Here is a 21,223-nt window from a genome sequence, read left to right as displayed (position 1 = left end):
TCATGGTCCTGCAAGTCATGGCCGCAGATGGTCACATTGTCCAGATATGGGAAAGTGGCCTGCAACGCATTTTGATCGACCATCCGGTCCATCTCCCTTTGGAAGACGGAGACCCCATTGGTGACGCCAAAGGGAACCCTAAGGAAGTGGTAGAGGCGGCCGTTTGCCTCAAAGGCAGTATACTGGCGGTCCTCAGGGCGGATAGGGAGCTGGTGGTACGCTGATTTCAGGTCAATGGTCGAGAAGACGCGGTACTGCGCGATCTGGTTGACCATATCAGCTATACGGGGGAGTGGGTAAGCGTCCAGCAGGGTGTAGCGATTTATTGTCTGGCTGTAGTCGATGACCAGGCGCTGCTTCTCGCCGGCCTTAACGACCACAACCTGGGCTCGCCAGGGGCTGGTGCTGCCCTTAATAATCCCCTCCTTCAGGAGCCGCTCCACTTCAGTTTTAATGAAAACCCTGTCCCCGGCACTGTATCGCCTGCTCTTTGTGGTGATGGGCTTACAGTCGGGGATGAGGTTAGCAAACAGTGGGGGGGGGGGGTGACTCTGAGTGTGGCGAGGTTGCACCTGGTGCGCGGCGGGCAATTTGGAAGCTGCTGGCTGCGGACTGTGAGTGGGGGGAGGGGTCCACCGTACGCCATCGTAACACTTTTAAGGTGGCACTGAAAATCTAACCCCAGTAGAACGGCAGCGCAGAGGTGGGGCAGGACCAGAAGTTTAAAATTATCGTACACAGTCCCGTCTACTAAGAGTGTCACCACGCAGTAGCCGCCAATGTCCGCCGACTGGGACTCGGAGGCCATAGAAATCCGCTGGTGCGCAGGCAGGACTGGGAGAGAGCAACGCCGCACCGTGTCGGGGTGGATGAAGCTCTCCATGCTCCCAGAGTCAAAAAGGCAGGTTGTTTCGTGACCATTTACCTTAATGTCCATTGTGGACCGGGCCAGTTGGTGCGGTCTCGCTTGGTCCAGCGTAACGGAGGCCAGCGTAGGGGTCGGTGTGTCGCTGCGGGTATCAGATGAGGCAGTGTTGGGGGCCTGCTGCGTCCCGGCTGGCATCCAAGATGGCGGCGTCCATGATCCCCATGTGGCTGGAGGCATCCAAAATGGCTGCTGTTCCGGTGGTTCGCACATGGCTGGGGAGGCCCAAGATGGCGGCCCGCACGCCCCACACGCGGCGCTGCTGGGGTTCGGGGTGGCTTTGGCCCTGCAGATGCTGGCGTAGTGCCCCTTCTTCCCGCAGCCCGAGCAGATCGCATTTTTCGCCGGGCAGCACGCTCTGGGGTGTTTGGCCTGGCCACAGAAGTAGCATTTCTGGCCTTGGGACACTGCTGCGGTAGTTGGGCCGTTGCTGGGATGTGGCTGGGGTGGCACGGCGCTATGAGACGGTCCTACCGTGTCCCAGGCTGTCGTTCCCCGCGGCGTCCATAGTGCAGAGGAGTAGGCATCCATGCCCCGGTAGGCTGCATCCAACGATAGTGCGAGTTCAGAGGCCTTGTTGAGGTCGAGGTCACTCTGCTCCAACAGTCGCTGTCGGGTGTAATTGGACCTGTGGCCCGCCACAAAAGCGTCCCGGATAAGTTCCTCTGTGTACACGGCGGCCTTTACATCCTTACAACCACAGGCCCGGCCAAGCACAGACTGCCTGAAGGTATTCCTCGGTCGATTCCCCAGGTTGTTGTTTACGACTCCCCAGGAGGTGCCTGGCGTACACCTTGTTCACTGGGCGCGTGTACTGGTCCTTGAGGAGCTTGAGAGTAGCCGTGTACGAGGTCGCGTCCTGGATGACCGAGTACGCTCGGTGGTTCACTTTGGAGGTCAGGACATCCAGTTTGTCCTCATCCGATTTGACCGTTGCAGCGGAGGCGATCAGGAATCTTTCAAAGCACTTAAGCCAGTGAGCAAGCTTGGTGGATGCGTCCGCCTCCCGATGGTCTAAGTCCAGGCATGCTGGTGTGAGGATCTTCTCCATTATAAAAAATCTTGTTAATAAAATTGATGCGCTATCAATTACTCAAAAGACTGAGGTTACGCGAGTAACTAACAGGCTTTTATTAACAAGAGAATGAAGGTGTGCCTCGAGTGGTCGACCAGTCCAGAATACAGAGGGACTGTGGAGCAGTCACCTTTATACCTGGACTCGTGGGATGAGTCAGCCGAGGCATGTACAGACATGTACACAGTGGAATACAAACACACACACAGGCAGGTATAACAGTGGTTTACCACATGGTGTTCCACAAGGATCAGTGCTGGGACCACTGCTGTTCACAATTTATTTTAACAATTTAGACTTTGGAATCAAAAATGCAATTTCTAAATTTGCGATGACACCAAATTGGGGGGATAGTTAATATTGAGGACTGCAACAAATTAAAGGAAGACATTAATAAACTTGCAGAATGGGCATATAATTGGCAAATTAAATTCAACTCCGATAAATGTGAGGAATTACATTTTGGTAGGAAGAATAGGGAGTTCACTTATTACATGGAGGGTGTGAGTCTGAGTGGGATGGAGGAGCAAAGGGATCTCGGAGTATAAATACACAAATCACTAAAAGTAGCGACACTCATCAAAATGCCTGTCATTGGTAATTACCTTTTTCTCTGAAAAGTCTAATAAAAAATCAAACAACTCAGTGATTTAACCCCTCAAATGTAAACAATTAAATACAATTTAAAAAGAAATTTGGAACCATTTGTTTTATTTTCTATGGACTTTTGATTAACACGCCACATATAAACATATATTGAATGAAAGAAAGATTTGCATTTATGTAGGCTCTTATCATGTCTCAGAATTATTTCAAAAACATCCCAAAGTGCTTTACATATAGAGGAAACTTTCTGGTATCCGGCACTGACAGGACCGAGCTAGTGCCGTTAGATCAAAACTGCCGTATAAACCAGCAGCAATGTTAAAACATACAGAGCTTTTCAGCTCCGTGTGAATCAACAAACCCTGTTGCTTAGCAACAGCTTCAAAACAGTCGGCTGCAGCTGCAAGCGTCTCTAGCTGAAGCTGTTGCTTAGCTACAGACCTTGCAGAGCCTGACTGGGAAAAAAAAAGCAACGAGAAGTAAAAAAACTTATAGAAAACGGCTCCTGAATTTTGCCGGTAGATAGAGCTTTCCGGACTTTTAATCTCCGGTTAAACGAAAGTTTCCTGTAATAAAATGCTCCTTATCCAGGTAAATACAGGTACCTCCAAGTTCCCCTCCAAATCACTATCCCAAATTTGACATATATCGCCGTTCTTCATCGTCGCTGGATCAAAATCCTGGAACTCCCTTGCTAACAAGAACAACAACAACTTGCATTTATATCACGCCTTTAATGTAGTAAACCGCTCCAAGGCACTTCACAGGAGTGTTATCAAACAAAATTTGGCACCGAGCCACATAAGGAGATATTAGGCCAGATGTCCAAAAGCTTGGTTTAAAAGCTGGGTTTTAAGGAGCGTCTTAAAGGAGGAGACAGAGGTAGAGAGGTGGAGAGGTTTAGGGAGGGAATTCCAGAGTTTAGGGCCTAGGCAGCTGAAAGCACGGCCACCAGTGGTGGAGCGATTAAAATACGGGATGCGTAAGAGGCCAGAATTGGAGGAGCGCAGAAATCTTGGAGGGTTGTAGGGCTGGAGGAGGTTACAGAGATAAGAACATAAGAAATAAGAGCAGGAGTAGGCCATACAGCCCTCGAGCCTGCTCCACCATGCAATAAGATCATGGCCGATCATCGCCCTCAACTCCACTTTCCTGCCCCATCTCCATATCCCTTGATTCCCCTAGAGTCCAAAAATCCATCTATCTCAGCCTTGAATATACTCAAAGACTCAGCATTCACAGCCCTCTGGGGCAGAGAATTCCAAAGATTCACAACCCTCTGAGTGAAGAAATTCCTCCTCATCTCAGTCTTAAATGGCCTACCCCTTATCCTGAGACTATGCCCCCTAGTTCTAGACACACCAGCCAGGGGAAACAACCGCTCAGCATCTACCCTGTCAATGCCCTTCAGAATCTTGTATGTATCAATGAGATCGCCTCTCATTCTTCTAAACTCCAGAGAGTATAGGCCCATTCTACACAATCTCTCATCATAGGACAGCCCTCTCATCCCAGGAATCAATCTAGTGAACCTTCATTGCACCCCCTCCAAGGCAAATACATCCTTCCCTAGATAAGGAGACCAAAACCGTGCACAGTACTCCAGGTGTGGTCTCACCAAGGCCAGGGGCGAGGCCATAGAGGGATTTGAAAACAAGGATGAGAATTTTTAAATTGTGGCATTGCTGGACCGGGAGTGAATGTAGGTTAACCAGCACAGAGGTGATTGGTGAACGGGACTTGGTGCGAGTTAGGATACGAGCAACAGAGTTTTGGATGAGCTCAAGCTTATGGAGGGTGGAAGGTGGGAGGCCGGACTGGAGAGCATTGGAATAGTCAAGTCTCGAGGTAACAAAGGCATGGATGAGGGTTTCAGCAGTAGATGAGCCGAGGCAGGGGTGGAGTCAGGCGATGTTACAGAAGTGGAAGTAGGCAGTCTTGGTGATGGTGCAGATATGTAATCGAATGTTTATCTCGGGATCAAATACGACACCAAGTTTGTGAACGGTCTGGTTCGGCCTCAGACAGTTGCCAGGGAGAGGGATGGAGTCGGTGGCTAGGGAATGGAGTTTGTGGTGGGGACCGAAGACAGTGCTTCGGTCTTCCCAATATTCAGTTGGAGGAAATTTCTGCTAACCCAGTGCTGGATGTTGGACAAGCAGTCTGACAATTTAGAGCCAGTGGAGGGGTAAGAGAGGTGGTGGTGAAGTAAAGCTGGGTGTCGTCAGCGTACACGTGGCACCTGACATTGTGTTTTTGAATGATGTCGCCAAGGCCAGCATGTAGATGAGAAATAGGAGGGGGCCAAGAATAGATCCTTGGGGGACTTCAGAGGTAATGGTGCGGGATCGGGAAGAGAAGCCACTGCGCGTGATTCTCTGGCTACGACTGGATTGATAAGATTGGAACCAGGCGAGTGCAGTCCCACCCAGCTGGATGATGGAAGAGAATTGTTGGAGGAGGATGATGATGTGGTCAACTGTGTCAAAGGCTGCAGACAGGGCGAGCAGGATGAGGAGGGATATCTTACCACAGTCACAGTTGCATAGGATGTCATTTGTGACTGTCAGGTCTCTGGGGCCACAGGTGGGACACACCTGCTTTATAATGTCTGGTGTGGATATGAGGGCAAATTCAGCAATGCTGTGTTCCCGGAATGTAGCCATGCAGGTTGGAGAATCAGGCCTATTGTGTTATAGCCCTAACCTTGCCTCGTGCTCCCGTCTAGCGAGGGTCCCCTCCAGGAGTGCCTTGTTCAATCTGCACTACGAATATGTTTTAGTCCTGTGATGCTTTAAGTGTTCACACTGCTAAGTGACTCTAGCTGTGAAGCGTTGGACTCCCCAAGTTCAGATGCCAATCTTGATTTATGGTATACAAAAGTGTGCCAGTTTTGAAATGGCCCCCAGCCAGATGTTTCATCTCTGAGTGGGGCCGGGGCGGGGGGGTGAGGAACAACTGGGAAACCTTTGCAGTACCAAGAAAACACAGGTCACAAAATGGAGCACTTTGTAGCCGACCAGGATATTCTGTTTCCGTTGAAGGAACAGCTAACAGGGCCAGTATTGCCCTGTGCAAGCTGGTCTCTTATCACACCAGTGACAGCCAGTTTTTCACACAAACCAGCCTGAACCAGTTGAAGGAAAGCAACAGCGGCAACAATAGGTGTCTGTGGAGGTGGGACATGGCTTAAAAAGCTACAATCTGACACTTTGTTGCTTCGTGCTTTCCATTTCAGAGTTCTGATGGACGGATTTCTCTGTTTAAGAGCAATATATTTGACTTCTCAAGGTAAGAACAAATGTTCCCGTCTCCTTTGGAGTGTGTTCTTTATCCACATTTTCTCTAATGTAAAGTTTTTCTTGACCCCAGAGTTTTTTTGCATGATTAGGATCATCCACTTAGCTCCCTAAGCTTTCTCCTCTTCCATCCTTCACCCTTCCACACTCCCTCACCCCAGTCGATTCAATATCACTCTGTTGCTTCTCTCCCACTATACCCGCCTCACCCCCAACACGGTAATTTTCAAATCAAAATCAAATCAAATCAAATCAACTTTTATTGTCATTGTTAGTGCACAAGTGCAGTACAACGAAATGTAGGCTTGCGGCTCCCGAGAGTGTACAATTTGGATTGGACACTTAAACATTTCAACATACATTTGTACATATATATTAGCATAAATATGACCATAATAAAGTGCTTCATGTAATCACCTCCTGAGTCTTTAAACATCTCCCAACCCAACTCCTGTCTATACAAAGATCTTTCCTTGCCACAGTGCTTGCTGACAGCATTAATGGTTCCTTTTGCGAAGGTATTGTTCCTCTGTCATTCAAAGATGCAATCATCACCCTGTCCTTAAAAAGTCCATCCTAAATACCGTAATCCTCTCCAACCACTGCCTCATGTCTAAACTCTCTTTCCTTTCTCAGACCCTTGAAGGCATCATCACCACCAGCTCCATGTTCATCTTTCCCACCATTCCCTTTCCAACTCTCTTCAGTCTAGCTTCTACCCTGCTCACCATACCTAGACCACTTTGATCAAGCCAACAACATGCTTTATGGCTGTAACCATGGCATATTATCCCTCTGTGTCCTCCTCAGCCTCTTCACTACATTCAACATGGTCAACCACTCCATTTTTTTCTACCACCTCTCTTTGGTGGTCCACCTACATTTTTCTGCCCTCGGTTGGTTCCATTTCTTGCTGTCCCAATGTAACCAACACATTTCCAGCCATGGCCTATCATCCTGCTCCCACACATCAAACTAGGAGTAACTCAAGGTTCCATCCTTGGCTCCTGCCTATCCCTTACCTACGATTAGTCCCTCAATGGCATTAAGCATTGGCATGGGATCAGTTTCCAGATGTATGTTATTAAGCTTCCAGTATTTGATAACTGTCTTTAATAGCAGCTTCACATTGGTTAGATACTTTCAGTGAATGGCCAATAACCAGACCCAAGTGCTTTAACTTTTGCAAAAATACTCCTGGATCAATAGAGTAGATGGAATAAAGATAGATTTCAATGTAGATAAATGTAAGATTTTGCAAATTACCAAATAAAGCATGTATGCGATGAAAGGATGTCCTTAAGCAAAGTTGGAAAAGTCTGAGAGGAGACATGGTCTAGGTTTTTAAAATACTGGGGGAAATAAGTAACATAGATGCAAGCAGGTTACTTAATGTTGACTGTCAATTTATGTAAAAACCTGAGTTGGTATTTATAAAGTGAGGAATATTTTTGTGTTTTTGATTCTATGATAGCTGAAATGTCTAATTATATTTGACGGTACAATAGTTTGTAATCCGCTCCATTCTGCTTTTCTCATGGGTAGTTTAATTGCTGGGCAGTTTGATGGGATCTGGGACCGAGGTTCTCTGCAACCTCTCAACAGCGCTGACAGACAACGGTGAGTACTGTGTCATTTTCTGATTTCACTTACCATAGACTGAAATTAATTGCTGGTATGTATCCCAGCTAATGTAACATATAATGTTCAGCCTGGGGGAATTTTCTTTGTTTCGATTTTCAAAATGAAATCGATAATCTGTTTTACGGTTTGATTTTCCCTATATGAGATAGACAGGCTGCTCTTGAACTGAGAGAGCAGCATGTGTTTCACTGCTTTTTCTGGGGTGTGGTGTGTCACTACATAAATGACCTTTGCACCCGGACAAATGGAAAATGTTAATATGGAACTTTTCTCACTGGAAACGAATTTGTCATTATGAAGAGGATTCCACGTTAAGCTCTTGCCTATGATTATGATGAATTAAGAATAAAAACAGAAAATGCTGGAATTACTCAGCAGGTCAGGCAGCATCTGTGGAGAGAGGAACAGAGTTAATGGGCAGGATTTTCATTGGGCCGTGGAGGCGGAATTGGAGGCGTGTGAGGGTTTAAAATCTCAAAATCGGGGGGGCACGAACCGATCCCAGCCCGCCTCCATGCCAGTTTCAAAGGAGGCGGATACCTGACCTGTGCTGGGACCCACCTCCCCGAGGCGGGAAGGGGATTAGTGCCAATTAACTGCCTGTTAACAGGTAGTTAACAGGCAGTTTTTAGCCTAATCCCTATTTTTATCCCTGAAGTGTGGGATTCCCGATGGCTCCAAACCACGGCAAGTTAGCGAGGCGGACCGTCGGGCTAAAGGGCTTGGAAGGTTCGAGATGTCCGGTGTTCAGGTGAGTGATGGGTGCATGAGTGCAGAGGTAAGTGTGTTTGGTGTGTGTAAAGTGTTTAAATAAGTTTTACTTACCTTTGCAGCCTTCCTTCAGGTCTCGGGAGTCCCTCATCTCACCGGCACAGAAAGCAGAATGGCTGCGAGCTGTCAAAATCTGCAGCATTCTGCTTTCTGTTCTGGAGAGATCTCTAAATCAGCCTGAGAGGAAGGAATTAACTTAGAGTACAGATTGTCAGTGTTTGACAGCTTCAAAGAGCTGTCAAACGTTGATATTTCATCTGTCAAAAGCTCTTGACAGATGAAATATCAATCTGTGACGTCACCTGTTGCCGGGTGGCCCATAATTGGACTGCTGAGCCCGCTGGGTGGGCTCAACAAGGTCAATCAAGTGAAAATCGTGTGGGTTGGCCACAACTCGATGGAGGCGGGACTACAACCCCAAAAGTTGTAGTCCTGCCTCCTACAGGCCTCCAGTATCAAAGTCCAGCTCAATGTTTCAGGTCAATGGTGAGGTCATCGACCTGAAACATTAGCTCTGTTTCTCTCTCCACAGATGCTGCCTGACCTACTGAGTATTTTCAGCATTTCCTGTTTTTATTTCAGATCTCCAGCATCCGCAGTACTTTGCTTTTGTATGATGAACTAAGAGTTCTTCTTCAGTGGGATTGAAGCTCTGTTTCCTCAGGATGTTTTACTTCAGTGTTAAAGCTTTATTAGATGCAGTAGAATTAAAAATATCTGGCTGGGGCTGTTCTGTTTGTAACCCACTCTGACGAGGGTGAATCTCTGTGTTTGTTGCTTTTCCTCATGAAAGGGCATGTGACTAATTGAAACGTTTCCCTTCCCTCTGATTTGTGTCCCTTGCCTTTATTTTCCTGAAAGTGACAATTTATGTTGGAATACAGTCCCACAGGCAATGGTAGCTTGCCTGAGCATTCAGTCTTCACTTGCGAACCAAGATAGCTTTGGCAAGCTGTTCAATCATGGGGCCTATCATAGGCAAGCCCATTCCTGTCCTCACCTTGTGTTCGCAGAAGCCCACGTCCAGCAGGGGTCACTGGACAACAACCAAAAATAAAATCCCCAGCCAATTTGTCCCAGGGACATTTTGTTTTGTCTCACTATAGTTTTTTCTTTTGTTATCGTATTGCTCCCGCTCTGAGCGAATCCTCTCCTGAACATAGTGCTTCATGCTCGGGTATGGTTCCAGGGACCCTGGCAGGCTTCTGGTATTCAGCACGGTGTTCATGTGTGAGCTTACACAGTAACTGTGGGCAGTATTCCAATCAACTCTTATCCTATTCTTGCACCATGTCCATTCTCAACTGGAACCACTGGTTAGTGATCAGGAGCAGGAACCCTCACTGATTTGTAGCTACAGCTTTGTTTCCTTGGTGAGGGGTATGTCATATATAATTTTAAAAAGGTCTTGTGCAATACCACAGGAGCTTGATTTGTGTGTGTGTGTGTGTATTCAAGTGCTTTTTGTCTGTTTTAGTTATAGCAAACTAATGATAACCCTCATGGCCAAAGGATGTCGATATCTTCTGAACATTTTCGTCTGCACTAAAAATGATTTTACTGGTAAGTGATGTCTGTATCCATTCTACTTAGATATAAGTATAAAAACAGAAAATGCAGGAAACATTCAGCGGGTCAGGCAGCATCTGTGGAGAGAGAAACAGTTCCTCTCTTAGATATATATGAGTACTAGCTGAAGTGCCCGGCGGTGCCGAGGCTTTTTCAAGGGCATGTTGTTGTTGGAAGAGAGAGAGAGAGCGACTGGGGGGAAGAGAGAGAGCGACTGGGGGGGAAGAGAGAGAGTGACTGGGGGGAAGAGAGGGAGGGGAGGGGTGGGGGAGGGGAGGGGGAGGGAGGGGAGGGGGAGGGAGGGCGGGGGGAGGGGAAGGGAGGGCGGGGGGGAGGGGAGGGGGAGGGCGGGGAAGGGAGGGGAGGGGGGAAGGAAGGGAGGGAGGGAGGGGGGGAAGGAAGGGGGAAGGGAGGGCAGGGGAGGGGAAGGGAGGGCGGGGGGGAGGGGAGGGAGGGGAAGGGAGGGCGGGGAAGGGAGGGCGGGGGGGAGGAAGGGAGGGCAGGGGGGGAGGGACGGCGGGGGGGAAGGGCGGGGGAGGGGAGGGGGGATGGAGGGTGGGAGGGAGGGGAGGGAGGGCGGCGGGCGCCCCCCCCAAGGGTCGCGCCCCCCCCCCGGAGGTGAAGACCGCCGATTGCGCGCGCAGCAGGAGCTGAGACGCGGCGTCTCTCTCGGCCGGCAGGCCCGGTTGCCAGGGCAACCGTGACGCTGACCAAGCCAGAGAGAGAGACGCCGCGTCTCAGCTGCTCCTGCTGCGCGCGCGGCCCCCCCCCGAGGGTCGCGGCCGCCCCCCCCTCCCCTCCCCCCGAGGTGAAGACCGCCGATTGCGCCCGTTGCCAGGGTAACGCTGGACGCTCAGCAAGCCCCGGCAGAGAGAGACGTCTCAGCTCCTGCTGCGTGCGCACCCTAGCGGCGCTGGGCTGAGGCTCGGCTCTCCAGCCTTCGAGTGGGGCCAGGAGGTGCCTAGCTCGGGCGTGGGTGCGGAGGAGACGCCGAGGCTTCTAGGCCTACCTGGAAAAACGGGGAAAGGTAGGAAAATTAATGAGATTAGATAAGTTAATTACTTTCTAAGTCATTTTTAAAAAAAACAATATGTGTTTTAAAAGCAACGTTTTTTTTTAAGACGCAGAAAGCGGGAAAAAGAAAGGAAAAGTTTGGAATCAAGATGGCGGCGACTCACCTCGGTTCAGAACGATAAAGCCCGGCCACACGCGCACCGATTGGCCCGGCGGCACACGCCAGCAACCCGGCGTACGATTGGTCGAGCTCGAGGTCACTCTGTCGCTAATGAGCGGATAATGAGATGCTAATGAGCGGAATGTTGAAGGTTTTTGGGATACCGCGGGTGCAATTTTAGCCCGGCCGAAACGTAAATACGCTTAAAACCGTCTCGGAAGCGTAAGCTTTCTTTGGAGGTAACGCGCGCGTAGGTACACCCTGTAACTTTCGAGTGCATACCCGCAACGCACACGCGATGACAGACAGATAGACAGGTGGACAGATAGACAGAATGACAGAAGTACCGATTTATACATATAGATATAAATGTGTAATGTTTACTGTTTTGTGTAAAAGAAAGAAAACCTTTGTGAAGCACCTCTGTGTAAAGACACGTCCACGTTGAATCAAGTACTCCTGAATTTTAAAATGTTATAACACACTTACAGATGGATTTCACTCTCCGAGCCCACTCTCTTGATGGTTCAGTAGATAACTGCACCACCCAGGGTGGTACCGAGCCAGTTGGAGCAGGAGGGTCCCAGAGTTTGAATGCTCATCTGTCTGAGTAGTGTCATCTCTGTTAGAGCAACATTTGAGGTTCAAGATTTTGGTGGGGGAAAAAAAATCATCCAAAGTTGCCATTCTTAACAGCTATCTAGTGCTACTGCTGGACATAAGAACGTAAGAAATAGGAGCAGGAGTAGGCCATACGGCTCCTCGAGCCTGTTCCGCCATTCAATAAGATCATAAAGAAAAAAAAAGAAAGACTTGCATTTATACAGCACCTTTCACGACCACCGGACGTCTCAAAGCGCTTTACAGCGAACAAAGTACTTTTGGAGTGTAGTCACTGTGGTAATCATGGCTGATCTTCTACATCAACTCCACTTTCCCACCCTATCCCCACATTCCTTGATTCTCTTAGTGCCTAAAAATCTATCTATCTCAGCCTTGAATATCCTCAAATACTCAGCATTCACAGTCCTCTGGGGCAGAGAATTCCAAAGATTCACAACGCTGAAGAAATTTCTCCTCATCTCAGTCCTAAATGGCCAACCCCTTATCCTAAGACTATGACCCCTAGTTCTAGACTCTCCAGCCAGGGATAACAGCCTCTCAGCATCTACCCTGTCAAGTCCTCTAAGAATTTTATACGTATCAATGAAATCACCTCTCATTCTTCTAAACTCCAGAGAGTATAGGCCCATTCTACTCAACCTCTCCTCATAGGACAGCCCTCTCATCCCAGGAATAAATCTAGTGAACCTTCATTGCACCCCCTCTAAGGCAAAGGAAATCGTGTTTGACAAATCTATTAGAGTTTTTTGAGGGTATAACTAGTGGGGTAGAGAAGGGGGAACCAATGGATGTAATATATTTGGATTTTTAGAAGGCATTTGATAAGGTGCTACACAAGAGACTGTTACACAGGATTAGGGCTCATGGGATTGGGGGTAATATTAGCATGGATTGAGGATTGGTTAACGGACAGAAAACAGAGAGTAGGAATAAACGGGTTATTTTTGGGTTGGCAGGTTGTAACTAGTTGGATCAGTGCTTGGGCCTCAAGGATCAGTGCTTGGGCCTCAGCTACTTACAATCTATATCAATGACTTAGATGAAGGGATCGAGTGTAATATAGCCAGGTTTGCTGATGATACAAAGCTAGGTGGGAAAGTAAGCCGTGAGGAGGACGCAAAGAGCCTGGGATATAGACAATTTAGTGATTTGGCAAGAAGGTGGCAGATGTAGTATAATGTGGGGAAATGTGAAATTATCCACTTTGGTAGGAAGAATAGAAAAGCAGAATATTTTTAAAAGGTGAGAGACTAGTAAATGTGTTGGTGTTCAGACGGATTTGGGGTCCTTGTACACGAATCACAGAAAGTTAACATGCAGTTACAGCAAGCAATTAGGAAGGCAAATGACATGTTAGACTTTATTGCAAGGGGGTTGGAGGATAAGAATAAGGAAGTCTTGCTGCAATTATATAGGGCTTTGGTGAGGCCACACCTGGAGTACTGTGCACAGTTTTGGTCTTCTTACATAAGGAAGAATATACTTGCCTTAGAGGGGGTGCAACAAAGGTTCACTCGATTGTTTCCTGGGATAAGAGGGTTTTCCTATGAGGAGAGATTGAGTAGAATGTGCCTATATTCTCTGGGGTTTAAAAGAATGAGAGTTGATCTCGTTGAAACGTATAAAATTCTTAGCGGGCTTGACAGGGTAGATGCTGAGATGTGGTTGCACCTGGCTGGAGAGTCTAGAACTAGGGGTCATAATCTCATGATAAGGGGTCAGCCATTTAGATTTGAGATGAGGAGAAATTTCTTCACTCAGTGAGTTGTGAAACTTTGGAATTCTGTACCCCAGAGGGCTGTGGATGCTGAATCATGAGTATATTCAAGACTGAGATCGATAGATTTTTGGACACGAAGGGAATCAAGGGATGGGGGCTAGGGCAGGAAAGTGGTTGAGGTAGAAGATCAGCCATGATCTTATTGACTGGCGGAGCAGGGTCGAGGGGCCATATAGTCTACTCTTGCTCCTATTTCTTATGACTCTTAAGCTTCTTATGATCTGACTAAGAAAGCAGATACTCAATTTATAGAAAGAAAATACACTTATTAAACATCCTATTTCATAAAATATAGGGGATCTTATAGGGGACTACTGGGAGACATTATGGCCTACTTTACACTTGATTCTCTGTTACAGTCTGACCTGAAGCATTCATCAATGTGTTGTCTATAATCTATATTTGTTTTTTTTTAATTGGTTACACATTTTGCACGGATAACGTAAAAAATAATGTGTTCTGTGTTGGTAGGTTTACCACCCAAGATCTCAGAATCCGAAGTTCGGGATTTGTTCAGTGAGTTTGTTTTTATTGTATCTTTAAAAGACATTTACTAATTTTAGTATGTGTTCAGTTTCACTGTATGCAGTTCAGAAATTTAAATAATTCTCATTTAAAGCTGCACTGCCTCACAACGCTGTTTCAAGAATGTGAAGTCTTACTGTTGTTTGTCATTATGCCTGTTTTCATTGTGAGGTGGTGGGGGGGTACTACAGTTTTTATTGTTTGTGAATAAATATCCTGCATTTCCCTTATAATTTGTCTTCCCTTATAATTGGCCTATGTACTAACCCCGGCCAATGGAGGAGACAACCTTCCCTCATGCCACTCAATAGCTGATCCAAATGGACTCGGTGTCTAAGCTTCACTCAGCACCTGCCACTGCTGCTGGGAGTCTAGCTGGTGTTGGAAATTTCCAAAAGAGTCACAAGGAGTACATTGTGTTACCCCAAGTTGTAGCACATTAAAAATCAAGACTAATTACAGAGTAAGAGTCAACTCTGAAAGTCAGATGAGTTGGCAGTTGGGCAGCTAAAATCATATGGAGCCTGAGGAACTGGCACCCAGAGGTCTGGTCTTTCTCACGATTATGCGAATGAAAAATTGATAGTTTCTGCATTAGAATGATCATCGGCATTCATACAATTCCAGCACCGAGATCTAGTTTGTTGTTTAATAACAGCAAATCCAAGTACGTACAAGTTAGTGGCATGCAAGATGTGTACAAACTATTCTCTTTCATGGTTTAGAATACCAAGGCGTGCAACAGCATATAGGACCAATTGTAACCCCTTTCCCATGCCAGCCATGCTTCTGATGCACCCTCGCACTCCCGCCATCCACCCCCGCCCCCTAATGTTTTTACTTACCTGCCTTCAGGCACGAGAAGGTGGCCCACCCCAGAGTAGCGGGGGCCTAATTTAAATGGCAGTATCGCATCCTTATTACGTCATTAGAACGTGCACGCCATTTTAACCATGGCTTGACTATGGCCTGCATGGTCCCAGGCCTGCCAGCAAAAGCTGGCAGCAGCAAAGATCCAGGCCTAGGTAAGTCTATGTCTTTTTTAATTTTTAGAGGTTTCTTGTGGCCCAGGTGGAGCAGGAAGGCACTGGTAAGCTTCCTGCTGCTTACCAATTTTGACTTCCCGCGGTGACATCATTCCCGTCGGTTTCGAGCAGGAGTCAGAGTCGGGACATGTAAATGAGGCCTGGGGGTTAAAATCTCTCAGGCCTCACGGTTCAGGGGGCCAAATGGTTTGCCACTGATTCGGCGCTCGCACCCTCTCGATTCCCACCCCGAGATAAAATCTACTCTTATGTGTGAAATCCAAGACCAACCTGTGAGGTGGATTTGAAGCAAAAAAGAGAAACTGTTACAGGGAAGAAGGGCTCCAGCCTTCGCTGACCAGCGACTGAGTAACATGGAGGGGGAGTCAATCTCATAGCTTCATGTCTTTTTGCCAAAATACTTCTATTTAAGGACCTGGATTCAGCAATTGATCATGTAAGGAAGTCTTTGGAGTATAAGAGTCTTACTACAATTGTATAGGGCTTTGGTGAGACTGCACCTGGAGTACTGTGCACAATTTTGTTCTCCTTATCTGAGAAAGGACATACTTGCCTCAGAGGCGGTGCAACAAAGGTTCACTAGATTGATTCCTGGGATGAGAGGGTTGTCCGATGAGGAGAGATTGAGTAGATTGGGCCTATACTCTCTGGAGTTTAGAAGAATGAGAGGTGATCTCATTGAAACATATAAGATTCTGAGGGGGATTGACTGGGTAGATGCTGAGAGGTTGCTTCCCCTGGCTGGAGAGTCTAGAACTAGAGGGCATAATCTCAGGATAAGGGGTAGGCCATTTAAGACTGAGATGAGGAGGAATTTTTTCACTCAGAGGGTTGTGAAATTTTGGAATTTTCTACCTGAATGGGCTGTGGATGCTGAGTCACTGAGTATATTCAAGGCTGAGATCGATAGATTTTTGGACTCTAGGGGAATCAAGGGATATGGGGATCGGGCAGGAAAGTGGAGTTGAGGTCGAAGATCAGCCATGATCTTATTGAATGGCGGAGCAGGTTCGAAGGGCCATATGGCCTACTCCTGCTCCTAATTCTTATGTTATGTTTTTATGTGTGTAAGTAAGCCTGATAAACAACACTGGACTTGGATGTCTAGAACATCAAGATGGCTGGTTCATCACACGCTGCCGTGCGTAGCCGTTCTTGCCACAGACGTCCATCATTTAGCTGATGAGGAAACTGAGACTTGGGCGCTGCTGGAAGCTGGTAACTGATCAGGCACGAGAACACATATCCAGGATCTGGCACCATGTGTGGGCTGCAGAAAGGCAAGCAGCTGCTGCTGAAGCATGACATCTTCAACTAGTGGAACCACTGTTCAATGGGGTATAGTGTGTGTGCATGCTGTCATTAGGAGAAAAGCAGTGCACTCATATGGTGCTGCTCACAAAGTTACTTGTGAGGAGTTCCTGGCACCTGCTGTCTGCCTGCAAGATCTCAAATCTGCACTAACTGGTTGTCTTGACTGTCCTGCTTGGGGGGTGGGGAGGTAAATGGGGTCATTCTGGAAATCGGGGGTTGGATTCAACAAACCTCGGCGGGTCCGTGGTGGGTGACGTCGGTGGCGGGTCCTGACCCCACTGCTGGCTCCAGCCCGCTCTGTGAAATGAATATCCCTTGATTGGGCTTGTTAAGCCCGCCCAGCTCGTTTCCCAGCCAATTAGAGGAAGCGGGTCTGGTGATGTCATTTGATGATGCGTCATCAGCCGGTTTCCTTAAATGGGCCGTGGCCAACTTTCTTTTGACATTTGTGCGGTCAGTGTTCTACAGCATTGAGGTGCTGCACTGACAAGCACTGCACAATGGCACAGGGCTGCACCCAGATTCTCCCATGACTCCCTCCATATGCTTATGGAGGGAGTCACAGCACACAGGGAGATCCTCTTCCCTTCCCATGGGCAGAAGAGACCTCCCTAGGAGATCAACACAGCCTGGTTGCACATTTCAGAGGAGGGTACAAGCAAACGTTTCAATGATCTCAGTAGATCACAAAATGTTAGTACAAAGCCACACTCAGCTTCACTCTTCTGTGCCTCTCATCACATCCCCATCACTCTGCCTTCCCTACCCTACTCCTGTACATCCTTACTCACACCAACTTACCTTGCACCTCCACCCATCACTCTATCTACATTATCACATCCCCATCTCACTAACCACCCCTCACACTCACCCTCATCCTAGGGCAATCATACCAACTAACAACACACAAGGGTAGGCACTTGGTTGTTTTATACAATGTTCATGTAAAGTTTCTGTTAATGTGGTGTCAAACATTGAAACCTTTATTTCTTTATTTTCAACACTTTGCGTTCTTGGACAGATTTGTGTGCACCTTTGGAAGTGGCTTAGTGAGTTGCAGTGAATGGCGAGATATAACGGTCCCCTGCCCCCCCCCCGGCAATGGTGATGAGTGTGAAAGGAATGGCTTGGACATTGTAGGGATGCTTTATGGTGTTGGTGTGGGGTGGTGCCAACCTGGCACATCATATAGCAGCCAGGGTGTGCAGCATCAAGTGAAGTAAATCTGGCCATGGTGGCAGCAATGTGGTCAGGTGCTGATGCCCTGTGTCCTGTGCAGCATCACTTGATTGCAGAGAAGGCTGGTGTTGCTTTGGTGCTTCTGGTGTGCCTGGTGCTGCTGGTGTGCCTGGTGCTGCTGGTGTTGGGGCTGATCATGGTGGGATTCTGAGGACCAAAGTGAGAGACTTTCAAGGGCACCCATGCTGATAGATTAGATGGCAGGTGAAGTAGAGATGACAGAAGCGATCTGACAATGGTGGGTAAGGTAATGAGCTCGGGCTGGATGGAGACTTGTGTAAAGACTTGCAGCATTCTGAATCTTTAGTGGAAATGCAGTTTAGAGAAGCTAGTGGTTAAAGGAACATTTCTCAATTAGCAGGGAGCTTTGACTTGACATTTGAAGCTGTCAACTCATCAGCTGATTCAATGGCCACTGACCTCCCACCTCAGCTCCACAGACGAGGGCTAGGCACAGCGGGAAACCGGTGGGCGATCTGTCAAATTCAAAAAGCTGGGAGAAAACCATTGATAAGTGGCTGTAAACAAGCCACTAATGATTTTAATTGCCTCCCCTGCCGCTGCGTGTCGGGTCTGCTCAGCGCTGACAGACCCGACATTTGGTAAAGGTGCGTGGCAGCGGGGTCCCAACCCACTGGGGGAAGAAAACACTTTTCCACCTGACCTGCCACCGATCACGCCCGCCGACCCCCCAACTCCAAAATGAGACACCTGGCTATGAAAGATTGGAACTGAGTGAACCCTTCATGGCAGAATCAGTAATCCAATACCTAATCCAGGTCAGCCTGTAGTATTCCAGGGCCTTGTTGAGGATTGACTTTCCAGCCTGGCTCACTAACAGGACCTGAAGGGATTCTCCTGGCACTGGCAGTTTAGATTCTTCCAACTCAGCTCCAGGTAACCCTGTATGGCAATGCCCGAACAGGTAGGGTGGTCCTGGCTGGATAAGCAGAAAGAAGCTTTATGCCGATAAGCTTCATCGTTTTAACTGGTTACATTCCAACAGTGCTCTTGCATGGACGTGCAGGTCTCGAAGCCCTAGTTGGAAGTAACTAACCTGCACCTCTACTGTCTAGACTTAGTTAAGTGGGTGTGCACTCCATAATCAAGCAAACAGAAACTCTGTTGATTGTTCAACAGTTTGATTTGAATACTCTCAAGAATGGTAACAGGTCCCCAAATTGTGTCACGCATCCAGCTGACCAAAAAAAAACACACCCAGCAACCAGAGGCAACATTTGACCTCTTAAATGCATTAATTTTGGAAAAGGTAAAAAAAAATTGTACATTAATAATTATTCTACTACACACTCACTTCATGTCTCTGATTCTCCTACCCCGTTCTTTATTGTCCTCTCTGGTGCCCCATGCCTTTTTCCCCCCAATACTCTCCTTCCCCCCACCCAGTTTTCTCCTCTCCCACAATCATACAGCCCAGGAGGCCTTTCAGCCCATCATGTCTGTGCCGGCTCTTTGTAAGAGCTATCCAATTAGTCCCACTCCCCTGCTCTTTCGCCATAACCCTGCAAGATGTTGACTCTCTTACTGGGTTACAGTACCACAGTGCTGGTCACCCTCCAGCACCTCACATCAATATTCATATGTCAGCTTGACAATGAGTGTCAGCAAACTATCCAACTGTGGAGGACATCAAAGTCAAGCCCAATCCTGTCCTCATCCGTCAGCAACATACACACAGGCTTCCAGCAGCAGTAGGAGTCAGGAATAGCAACCATGGCCAACTCAACCCTTCCCTAATCCAAGGACACTAAGGTCAATCATAGCACCACTGCCACTGCTCCAGCTGAGATCAGCTATCTCAGCACAGACAGGGGCGGGTGGATGAGAATCAAACCTAAGACATGCTGCTCTGTGTGACTCAGACACTGTGATTTTACCTTTGAGGCACCAGTGCAGCCCCCACACCTGTCTTTGCACCTGCAATGCCATTGACACTCAGAAACCCCCAATGTCCCATCATGTTTTGGAATCCCACCTGAGATATTCCCAAGTCCCTGTTCCAGCAACCCAATGTGTCTCTGTTGCTCTGCTTCACGCCTCTGCTGCCCTCCTAATGCTTTGTGAAAATGTAAAACAATAATGAGAATATCCTAAATAGAATTGTGTAAAGGAAGCTATTGTGACATTTGTAAACATTTGGTGTGTGGCTTCAGTTACAGTTTTGTTCATATATACACACAATGTAATGGGAACCTTCGTAAACAGCTAACATGTGTTAAGAACACCCAAACGTATTAATGTTTGTAATCATTGGTACCCTTTTTTCCAGGCCATACCTGCAACATTCAGTTGTTGGAATCATCTGACACACTGTCCGGGAAACAAAAATTGTGGGGTCTGGAATTTTTCAATGAGGAAGTTCTCCTCATTACACTGAAGACAGATTCTTCCTGAGCATTCATACAACACAGGCTGCATTCATTTTTTTTTAGCTTTTTACCTCGTTTTAACTCCCAATTTTCAAATGGCTGACGTACAGCTCCACAGGTGTTGACAGCCTTCCAGTACCTCACCAAGTGGCCATTCATTCTGTGTGACAGTGAGTGTTGGCAAGCCATCCAACCATGCAATTTTTAAATCAAGTGAATTCATACACCTGATTTTTTTTCCTTCTGGTGGTAGAATCCCAATTTGTGTGTGTGTTGAAGCAGTGACATTCCTTAAATATTACTTAAATGACTGAATTAAATTGTTTGAAACTTCTATTAGTGACTCATGGCCATGTTTCACTGAGACTGATCGATTGGCCAATGCTAGATCAATCTTCACTTGACTTCATAATTCAAAGTCAAATCATTGCAAAGCTGCTGTACTATAATTTCCATATCATATGGCGCATATACCATTTTTTAGTATCACGAGGAAAGATTTCCGTGACCTGCCCCTCCCTGTCACATGATGGCATACGCCTGAGGTTCTTCGACGTAACAATGTTGTATTTGTTTCTTGCTGTATAGTGATATAAAAACTGCTGCCATGTTCAGAAGAGCATCACTGTGCACTTCCCAGCACCACGATCATTCATAATTGCACAGACTGTGTATAGACAAAATGCCTTGTGTACTGGGGGAAGTTGCAATAAATAATGCATTGTCAGTGTGTTGATGACCATATTAAAATACTTCAGCTTCTCTTATTGTTTGTAACCTCATTAAAAACACTGAACTGTGTGGCAGGCAGCCTTGTAAAATACTCACAACCAACAAGCAGTCTGAATTTTCATTTTTTGTTCAATGGTATGTAAATTGCTGCAGAGGTGTAACAAATGTCAGCAATATAGAAATATTACATATATATTCCATTTATCTTGTGCAAAAAGTCTGTTGAATTAAAAACAGCAAATAATCGCGCCTTAAGAATTTCGATGTGCAATAAATGTGTCGATGAGGCGCTGTTTCATTATATTGTCAAAAATTCGTTTTACAATTGTAAGTGACAAAAGAATGATATGTGAGCCACAGGCTTTTGAGAGCTCTGTATCCGTGATAGGGGTACAGCTTTAAGAAGTTGTATAAAATGTCAGAATGGCATCTTGAAAAGGTCAGCAATGTTAGTTTCTAGAGAATGCACAACACCAAGACACTTTCCTTGGCAGGAATTTCAATGGGCTG

The 21,223-nt window shown here is 47.0% G+C and overlaps 1 protein-coding gene across 2 annotated transcripts in view; it reads left to right on the top strand.

Moving 5' to 3' along the window:
• The window catches only part of LOC147117700 (putative thiopurine S-methyltransferase), a 74,089-nt gene extending 53,086 nt beyond the window's left edge, over positions 1 to 21,003 (top strand). The window contains exons 5-9 of one of the 2 annotated variants that reach the window (XM_085988910.1): positions 5,845 to 5,897; positions 7,451 to 7,525; positions 9,798 to 9,883; positions 13,939 to 13,983; positions 19,882 to 21,003. In XM_085988910.1, the coding sequence (XP_085845036.1) occupies positions 5,845 to 5,897; positions 7,451 to 7,525; positions 9,798 to 9,883; positions 13,939 to 13,983; positions 19,882 to 20,006 (384 nt within the window). In that variant the 3' untranslated portion in view covers positions 20,007 to 21,003. Of the gene's footprint in view, positions 1 to 5,844; positions 5,898 to 7,450; positions 7,526 to 9,797; positions 9,884 to 13,938; positions 13,984 to 16,146 lie in introns of both variants that reach the window. The other variant, XM_085988911.1, reaches the window with a different exon arrangement.
• Positions 21,004 to 21,223: the final 220 nt, after the last annotated feature.

The sequence above is a fragment of the Somniosus microcephalus genome, chromosome 5 (genome assembly GCF_052327205.1).
Source record: "Somniosus microcephalus isolate GS21.2 chromosome 5, FLI_Smic_1.0, whole genome shotgun sequence".
Taxonomy (NCBI): domain Eukaryota; kingdom Metazoa; phylum Chordata; class Chondrichthyes; order Squaliformes; family Somniosidae; genus Somniosus; species Somniosus microcephalus.
Note: the sequence above shows the minus strand (reverse complement) of the source record. Positions and strands in the feature narration are given on the sequence as shown.